General features: G+C 38.9%; 1 protein-coding gene across 1 annotated transcript in view; it reads right to left on the minus strand.

Moving 5' to 3' along the window:
• The window catches only part of LOC111725990 (zinc finger protein 98-like), a 2,909-nt gene extending 1,866 nt beyond the window's left edge, over positions 1-1,043 (minus strand). Inside the window, exon 1 of the mRNA XM_023514352.1 lies at positions 62-1,043. Coding sequence (XP_023370120.1) covers positions 62-926 — 865 coding nt within the window. The 5' untranslated portion in view covers positions 927-1,043. The remainder of the gene's footprint in view (positions 1-61) is intronic.
• Between the last annotated feature and the right edge of the window lie 9,350 nt (positions 1,044-10,393).

Consider the following 10,393-nt stretch of genomic DNA (forward strand, 5'->3'; position numbering starts at 1 on the left):
TCTCCAGAATGAATTCTTTGATGTCCAGAAAGGGTTAAAGAACTGTTAAAGCCTTTCCCACATTCTTGACATTTGCAGGGTTTGTCTCCAGAATGAATTCTTTGATGTCCAGAAAGTTGTGAGTATTGCTTGGTAAGTTTGTCACATTCTTCATAGTTGCAGGGTTTTCCTCCAATATCAATACTGTCATGGGTACAATATTTTGATCTGTGGAGACATTTGCCATCATTTTCCCACTTATAGAGTTTTTCTCCAGTAGGACGTCTCTTATGCTTAGACAGGTTTGAGCAACATCTGAAGACTCTGCTACCTTCTTTACGTTTGTACTGTTTTTCTCCAATATGAATTATCTCATGTTTACTAACATGTGAGCATGGGTTAGAGGCTTTCCCATACTTTATACAGTGAAATGTTTTCCCTACTGTATCTATCATCTTATGTCTACCTAGATTTGACAATTGTGTGAAGACTTTCAAACATTTACTACATTGGAAGGTTTTGGTTTGGGTAGCCATTAAATAGTGGTCAAGTCCACTGTCACATACTTTCTGCTGCTTACACTCAGACACACCTGCACAGTCTTTTGTTAAGTTTAAATTGTCAGGTGCACAGTTGCGATATCTCCTTAGGATTATCTCTGGGAATAAAATATTTGTGTCCAGATCTTGCAAATGGTCTTGCTCAGGATGGTTAGATACTGCTGGGTGCTTGACTACTGTCTGGTGTGTCTTCACCTTCCAGGATTCTCTGCTTTGCTCCAGACAGGTGATGAGGTGGGGCTTAGATGGAGTAAGACCTAGGAAGACCAGGTGTCTGTAGTTCTCCAACATGACATCCCGATACAAAGTCTGCTGAGCAGGGTCCAGGCAGGCCCACTCATCCATAGAGAACTCCACAGACACGTCCTTGAATGTCAGCAGTTCCATTTCCCAGCTTCCGGGAAGTCCGGGTGTCGTCCCTACAGATCTCCGAGTACCTGCAGCTCACAGGGTGACAGAGGCTGCTGCAGAGACATCTGGATATTCCGGGAATGAAAAAAGGCGAAGAGGGGACCCCAGATCAGGGCCCAGCAAGAGACAAACTCCGCTCTGGATCCCTATGCTTTAAATTTTTGATTGAGTTTTCTATATCTATGATCTTCATTGCTTAAGTTACTATATAAGCCATAAAAATGTCTACCAGTATATATGTTGGAATGTTGCTATTGGAATGTAATGGTGTTTTTTTTTTTTCTTTTCAACTGCCCAGAAAAAATATACTGTGTGCTTTATTATGGAAACTTAAGACAATGGAATGAGTTTTTTCACACACAAAAAAGAGCCGTATTGCTGTCTTCATTTAGTCCTAAGAAGGGTGGTGGTGACAACATCTGGACGATAAGGGATTTGATATAGATGGGTACCAGTCTTGGAAATACCAGGACCTTCCCTGAGTTTTTATTTAAAAATATGCACATGATCAAACTTCAATAATTAGGTCATGAGACCTCTGAAGGTCATTGACTCCCATCACTCTTTTCACAACTCTGCCTGCTAGGCTGACATCTTTTAAAAATAAAACAAAACCCATATCAGAAAAAAAAAAAACCCGTATCAGAAGATCCGAGGCACATTCAGAAATGAGTACCTAAAAACCTTTAAAGTGTGTAAGAAGTGTTGGAGTGTTTACTTAGAGGTGTACTGTAATGTAGAAAGGTGGCAATACACCTTGAATATGTTCGAATTTGCAAAAAATGTTTTGATACAAGCCCAACTTCTTCCTTCTTGGATTGGTTGTGAGTTTAAAGTGGATAGAGACAGATGAAAAAATTCTTACCAATGCTTTCTTGAAATAAAAAAATAAAGGTCAGTATTTAGCTTGGCATGCAAGCTAACCTCATTTGCTAACACTATCATTACCAGTATAATATTCCCACTTATTATTTTTTAGCTCTAGATTTACTTTGTATTCTACCATATTTATACCACTTGGAAAAAAAAAAAAACCTAAGTGTCCTCTTGCTTCTTTCTCTCTAAGAGTATTCCCATTGCATGACATGACCTGTGCATTGTCCTTGTTCTGTCTGAGCGCCCTTTCAAATCTGTTAAAATGTTCCTAATATTCATTGTTCAAAATTCACCTCCTCTGAAGAGCCTTTGTGAATATCCCCACACTATGTTTTGAATGTCTCCTCCAAAACTCAGGTTGAAATTTAATCACCGTTGTGATCGTATCATCATATTGAGGAGTACAGCCTGTAAGAGGTGATTGGGTTTTACCCCCATGGATAGATTAATGCTTCTATCGTAGGAGTGGGTTCCTGTTAAAGGCAAGTTCAGGAGACCCCTCTTGCTTTTTTGTGGTCTCTTGCCCTAATACCTTCAGCCATGAGATAATGTAGCAAGAAGGCCCTGATCAGATCCCAGTGTTATATTTTTGGCCATTCAACCCTTGAGAACAGTGAGCCAAATAAACTTCTATTGTTCATAAATTACCTAATCTGTGGCATTCTGTTACAGCATCACAATATGGACTAAGGCACTCCACAAACTATTTATGCTCACTTTTTCTTTCTTCAAACTCTCATATGTACAAATTATCTATGTAGTAATATATTATAGCATTCTGACTTGATATTATGGTTTCTATACTTCCTAGAGTCTATGATCTCCTCTCCTCTCCTCTCTCCTCCCCTCCCCTTTTCCCTTTCCCTTCTTCTCCCCTTCCCTCTCTTTCTTTTTAGGGATGAGGTCTCACTCTGTAGCCCAGACTGGAGTTCAATGACATGATCATAGTTCATCATCAGATCCTTGAACTCCTGGGCACACGCGATCTTCTTGCCTCAGCCTTCTGAATTGCCAGCATACAGGCACCAGGGCCAGCTTATGATCTCTCTCTCTCTCTTTTATAAAAGGTAATTAAAGTGATTTTTCCTTCTTACATCCTTCCACTTTTCCCATTTTTTTATCATAAATATAGTCTCAAAGGATTGCATTTTCTGGGTTTGCTGTTCTTTCTGTGCTCTGGGAATTATTTATGTATCCTCTGAGACTTAAAATTGTTCTCTCTTATCTTGTCACCTCTCATGTACTTCAAATAACTCTTGACCATGCTTGCTTTATTCTTTTCAGTTTGAAGATCATGCTCCCTGATAGCAAAGATTCAATCATCAAAATAAATGTTGAGAGGTTCTGCATTCTCAGATAAAACCGCCTGCTTCTAGACATCATGTTCTGTTCTGGATCCATAGAGTCCTCTTTTTAGCCCCTCATATTATAAGTCAAATAAATTTTGACCTTTAACTTTCCCATATGTTATTTATCCTTTGGAATATATTTTATGTTTGTAATTTCCACCCATTTCATCTCAGCATCTCTTATCTTGAACTTTCTAGAAGATATCTTTTTGTTGCCTATAGCCCATTTCAGGATCCAGGAATTCCCTTAATTTCATTGATTGAATTTTCAGCATTGAAATTCAAGAAATTATTGGATGATCTACGCGTAGCAGAATGTGACTTCTAGCAGATGACCAAGTGATATTATTCATTTTATGTATGTCTCGCTGACAGTTTTTCACTCTGCATTACTGAGAACTTTTCTCTGTCCTTCCTTGGAGTCATGGGGAATCACACTAAGTTTTAGATTTCAATCCGTTCCTTCTCTTCAGGTGTCACTTACATTCTCCTCTCATATCCACTACTTCCTTCCTTCTCCTCTCCGAATCCTACTTTCAATTATTGCTTGAAAGATATTAGCTTTGCCCTTAATTAAGAGTGTGTAGAGAAACACACAGTCACTAACCCCACCAAATCTTAACCTACATGCTCAGACAAATGTCAATATCTGTAAATGGTGCTGAGACTCACACACCAATAACAAGCCATGTAACAAACATACCATGAACTCTGTGATACTATAATATTTAAGAATCAGTATCCAAGTAAAACTTTTATTGGGGGAATATGTTAGATTCATTTCGGGAGCAATAAGAATTTTTCCACTGTAACTACACAGGCGTATTACCTAAGATTGGCTATAATTAAATACTGAGAGAAGTGAAACTTTGAAACCCCTTTCAGATTATCGAATATCTTGAACATTTTTGAAATCATCAGATTTCCTAAAAAAAAAAAAAAAAAAATGGCAACTCCAAAAAACTAGAAAATAATACAGCATTTTAAACATGGAATTGAAAAAATTCAGAATCAAAAATATATTTTATAACATATTTGTAGACAGACCATTAGCTTGTAATAAATGTGAAGTGTTTTGTTCACTTAAAATAACCAAGCAAAGGTCACAATCTGAAATCAAAAGAAAGGTTTTCTTCATTTTGTGACAGATGATCAGTATGTAGGTATCCTTCCAACGCTCAGAGCAAATTAATGATTAATACCATCTATGATTGTAGTGGATTATTTAGATTAAATGTGGAACCAAATATTAAACTGCAACTCAGCGCAGAGAGAGTATTTCATAGTGCTTTGGAGAGCTAGAATGTCTATTTCTCCAACAAGGATTTAGTTTTACAAATTGGATCAGAAACACATTTAACCTGCTATGAAGGAAAGATGCTCTTGATGGCAGTAGAATTCTTGTCATAGACTTTCCAAGTCCATGGCATGATTTCAATTTCTGCTTTTTATAGTATATACCTCTGCCATGTGGGCAGCCTACCAACACCTATAAGATTAGTCCCTGGTAGGAGAGCATCTAGATTGAAGCTGCACTTTAAAACAGTAACAACTGACAAACCTCAGTTGTGCAAAGCACTGTCAGCACGTCTTTATTTTAATAATGTCGAAAGGATAGCATTCCCATTTCCATTTCTGAGTATACTCAAGCCCACCCTCACACATGGAATTCCTCTAAATAAACCCAATGCTGGTAATCATCTGACTCATTAGGAAGTGTTTCTTCCTGCCTGAAACTAAGCGGGTGCAATGGAGGGTAGATGAGTCTTTAAATCCCGTGGAATACACATCTGCTGTCTTTGCTTTCTGATTTTTTTTATGTCAGTAGCATAATTAAAAATAGAAATGTATTGCTATGTCAGTAGAGACAAGCTGGTTAATACACTTGAAAAAGAATATAATCATCTAATAATTAATTATCATGCTAATAAAATATTTCAATATGTATGTAGCATGTGTGCTTTAAATAGAAAGAAGAAAATCTAATGACACAGCAAAGTTCCTTAAATTTTTCTCTCTCTTTCTCCCAGGGACTTTTTCTCTCCTTGCCACTGTGTTACTCCTCACTGTGTTCATAATACCTCATCAGTCAACAGTTATCTGGTCCCAGACCACGGTCATTTATCTCTCCTCTGAACTTATACTTTTCAAAATATATCACACATTTGGGGCTTGTTTAAATAGAGTGTTCTAACAGCCTTATAATTTTTCATTTTTACAAAATAGTGTATTTACAGAAATTATCATACATAGGGCTTAAATTCCCAACTCAGTTATAATTTCCTTACAGGTGGAGTTTATATTTTGTTATGCTTATGAGTATCATTGAATTTCTATACATGGTTCATACTGAAAGTTCTTTGGAACTTTTTTTCTATTTGAAAAAAAAATCATGATGTTCTATTTTAATCACATGACATTATTATGAGATTGATTACCACATTGTTAGGTCAGTAGAAATTACAACATGATGCTTTTCATTTACTTCATGTCAGTTACTCAATAAGCAAGATTATCCCTCATTTTCTGACTCTCATCCCCATATGACTCTATACATCCCCTTATCTATCCTCACATCCCCCAAACTACCTTCCTCTAACCTTTCTACCTGCCTCTCTGTACCTCATGTTGTTTGGATCAGCAAAATTCTGCATCATAAATAGCTTTATCTTAAATCTTTCCTTAAAATTGTCCCTTCATCTTACTATTCTATCCATAAGTTGACACTCCTCTGAGAGCACTGCTTCCACTGAAGCTTCCTTCTATACCGGCTTTAGTGGTTCATAAACTCAGTGTTTGTACCATGGGCCTAAAATGGGTGTACTTGTTGTTCCTCTGTTGCACTTTCAAACTTTCTTCCTCCACCCTAATGCGCTTCCTTTGTCTTAGCTACTCATCAGTCAACCCTAAACCCTTTTCCTAACGTCAATTCCCGTTGCTTTGGCTCTAAATCTTAGATCTATTTTCTGTTTTTCCTTGTTCTCTCTCAACGCCACAGAAAATACTATTGGTTCTACCTTCAAAATATAGCCAGAGAGTTACATCAACTAGTTGGCAAAATACGACTTTCCAGCTCTTGTCAATTTGAACAACCATCCAACCATGAAAATAACTTCACGAGCTAAAGAATCAAGGTAAAGGATTATAGCACTTCAGTGGAATATAGAAATAAGAAAAGATATATCGAAGAGAACAGAAAGTGTAGTTTCACATTACACACTGGCCGCATATCCCTCAGGCCTGAACAGTGAAGCATGGAGAGAGATATGCTCTGCATGGGGAAAGGAAATTGACATAAGCACGTGATTTTACTCCAGACCCTAAGACCAGATCAGCCACAGTGAACCACTGTACCAGACCAGCCTCCACAGACCCAAATTCCACATAAACCAACAAGGCTCCACTCATGCAGATCCATGCTCTAGGTTTGTCCCAGCACAAGGCAGGACCCTGTAGCCTAGGTTCCAGGTTGATTCTGGCAGATCCAATCTCAGTGCTATGCCATCCTGATGGACCCAGGCTCCAGGTTGGCCCCCATGGCACAAGGCTCTAGGCCCATCCCTAAGGAGATAAACTCCAGGCCTGTTCCTGTGAGCCTAGTCACCAGGACTACTCCATTAGACCTCAGAGTTAATCTAGTCCTTGTAGACCCATAATCCAGACCAGACCTTTGGACTCATGGTTCAGGCTTGGCCCCATGGGTGCAGGTGGCAAGCTCACTAAAGTGGATGAAGGCACCAGGTGCAAGTTAGCTTCAGTCATGCTCCTCTGGACCTAGGCATTAGGCTAGCTCCTGTGAACACAGTGGCCAGGCCCACATGCTTGCTGACCTAAGCATCAAGAATGTCAGCCTAAAGACTCAAGAAGCAAACTCACCTGAACTCTCTGCCAGTGGGCCAACCCAGAACTTCTGGATGCCCCGACTGGGAAAGGACTGTAACTGTGAAAAGTCTAGAAGAGATGCCCTACGGGGTGGACATAAAGTTCGTGTACAATTTAAAATAATTTCACATAGTAAATTGCACACGAACTTTATGGACACTCTGTATAATGGTAGGCCACAAGGGTCATAAATGATCAAAGAAACATGAAACTATCAAAGGAACAAAATAAACTAGCTACAGAAAAGGAGATCTACTCTCGCAAACCAGTGAGAAAAGTAAAGGAACCAGAGTGGGATTGGTGGGAAATGGTGAAATAAAACATGAACGATAAAGAAAGACATGAGAGACAGAAATGGAGCTGAGAGGCAAAGATGGGATCGGGAGGTCTGGGATATTTTTCTCTGTCACCAGCACCCAAGTGCCCAAACAGATTTATATTTAAGGAGGCAGTACAAAGTTGTTTTTCGAGGAAGTAAGGCACATTTCAACTTAATTATGAGAAGAGAAACAGACACCAATTCCCAGGTAAACATAATCTATTATTACTGTGTGACCTCTAAAATATGGGCAATACTGCATATCTACAAGATTAGCTGGAAAATGTATGTGACTGCTTTGAAGTGCGGCTATGAAGTTAAAAGCTAAAGTTATAAGGAAAATACGTTTTTCTTCTGCTGGGTTAAAAGTTGAAGTTTAGAGAAAATTTGTTATCTGTTGAAGAGGGTCAGTAGGGGGGAGGTTCATCCCCTGGATATGCTCCCAAGCCGTGGGGGCCCTGCCACCTCACAGCTTACACTCTACCTGGCCTCCTTTTTCTCTTTCTAAACTTCAATTTGTGTATAGAAATTTTAATTGGAGAGACTGTTTGAGTCCAAACCTGCAGAAGACTGGGAAGATATATAATAAGAAAGTGTTAGCATTCTAAACATACTTAACGCAAGTATTAAATGTTATATTTTGTTAACAGGGTTAAGCGATTGTAATTTGTTAAATAGATGTTTAGTTAAATGAGCAGGTTCATATATATCTAAATGAGTGTCACGAGTTATTTGTATTTCTTGATGCAGTTTAGTTACATCAAGACTAAAATCATTACTCTACCATAGGCCTTGGAGATGATTTTTCACTTTATTCCACGCCCCTTGAGTTTCACTGTAAGGTTTAGGAGTGACACCTACCTATCCATTGAAAATGAGACGGCAGTGTAAAGGAAGGCACGCTTTCATACTTTGTACTTCATCTCCTACTAGAGTTACAACTTGTCCCGATGCATTTAATTTCGTTTCTATTCTTTTATCTATATTTTCCTATGAAGACAATGCTAAAGAAGTATTTTGAGCTAAATTATTGACGTAATGAGCTGTCTGTATGGAGTGTGTGAGGGCCATAGGTGAAGGAACAGCAGTAGTTACTGCAGCAATTAAAACTGTAATACCTGCTATAATCATGCCTATTACTTTTTTTCGTACAAAAGGTTATTGTAAATAATTGTTAAGTTCAATTAATGTTTGCAAACCTGATTCCTCATACCAAAGTTGAGATAACTTCATAGGTAACATCACAAAAGAAGGTTGTTCCATCACAGCAATAGCATGAAAAGGATTAGAATGATTTACACAATTAGACAAATTGCAATGTACACAATGTAAAGTAAAGCCATGCTTAGTCTTAGTTACAGAAATATTTCCAGGTAACAAAAGTCTTCGAGGTGTCATTTTCAGTTGCTTCATTGGTGGAGGGAGGAGTTGTTCTGGGTCCATGCTCAACCAGTCTTTCAGGGAGCCAGCAGGGGGCATCAGCTGTTCTGGGAGAAACACAAACACGTCCTCTTCCCCATACTAAAACGGGGTCAGGTCCTTGCACAAAACCTCGGGATGTTTAGAGTTTGATGCATTCCAGAAACGCTCCACAGCTGTGTGATCTTGAACATCAGTGTTTAAAAAATTCAAAGTACAGAGAGCACGACAGAGAAGATTATGTGTGTACTGGGGTCTATCTCCCCCTTCTTTAATTTGTGTATTTGAAGTTTGAGAGTGCGATGAGCACGTTCAACAATTCCTTGTGCTTGAGGGTTATGTGGAATACCTGTTTTTAGGGCAATAGAAAAGGTAGAATTAAAAGAAAGCAAAGTTTTGTCGGTGTAAGCAGGACCATTCTCAGTTTTAATGAGACGTGGAATACTTAAAACTGCAAAAGCAGTTAGGCAGCGTGTTAGTGCATGTTTTACTGTTTAGCCAGTATGAATAGAAGCAAAAATAAAACCAGAAAAAAGTATTAATTGTTACATGAACGAAACAAAGTTTTTTAAAGGCTGGGACACGGATAATAATGTCCATTTGCCAGAGTCGTCCTTGTGAGAGACCATGAGGGTTAACCCCGAAGTGGGGAACAGGAGGCTGCTATGGGTAAGAGGAACACTTTGTAATTATTTGATGTGCTGCTTCTTTTATAATGTGAAATTGACACCCAAGGGCAGCGGCATTTTGATGATGAACAGCATGAGAAAGTTCTGCAGGGGAGGGAGAAGAAAAGGCTGGAAAAAGACGGGTCTGTTTACCAGCTAACGCGTTGCCTTCTGATAAAGGCCCTGGAGGAGCGGAATGGACTGGGAGGTGTCCGACAAAGCACTGTCCAGGGTGGGCTCGCATGAGTCTCTGCAGATGGAGAAATTGGTTAAGAAGGGATTCATCAGTGGTATGGTCTATGAGTGCTGTTTCAGTAGTTGTTAAAACACCAACAAGATATTTACTGTCGGTAAAGATGTTAAAATAGGTTGTAGGAAAATGTATAAAAGTCATTATAGCAGCATGAAGCCCCACACATGAGCTGAGGAGTAAGAAATGTTTTCAGTATAAACTTTACCATGATTACCATACAAGCAATTCCTGAAGGAGAGCCGTCAGTGAATAGTCAGAGCCTGAGGAATAGGTTGTGAAGTAATAGTGGGGGAAAAAGAAAAGAAGTTTTTGAAGCAAATTGAATTATTCTGTCAGGGGGACAATGGCAATCCATTTGACCAGTAAAGGCGGCAGGTGCTGTTTGCCCCCAAGATGACATTTCCCAGAGCCTTTGTGGATCAGTGGAATAAGGAATTATAATAAAGTTAGGATCATTTCCAAGAAGCTGCCAGAGGCAGTGCCAATCTTTGAGGATAAGGGTGGCCACCATTTCATAATATGGAGTTAAAATTTGCTTAGGTGTAGTACTTAGATGAACCCATTTTAGAGGATCTAAAAATTGACATATCAGAGCAGCAGGAGAATGAGGAAATATACAGGTGAATTAGAATCCACACGTGTGAGTCGAGCCCTTGGAGAGCATGTTCTGCCTTAGA

This window comes from Otolemur garnettii, unplaced genomic scaffold (genome assembly GCF_000181295.1).
Source record: "Otolemur garnettii isolate 467f Iridium unplaced genomic scaffold, OtoGar3 scaffold00051, whole genome shotgun sequence".
In the NCBI taxonomy this organism is placed as follows: Eukaryota; Metazoa; Chordata; class Mammalia; order Primates; family Galagidae; genus Otolemur; species Otolemur garnettii.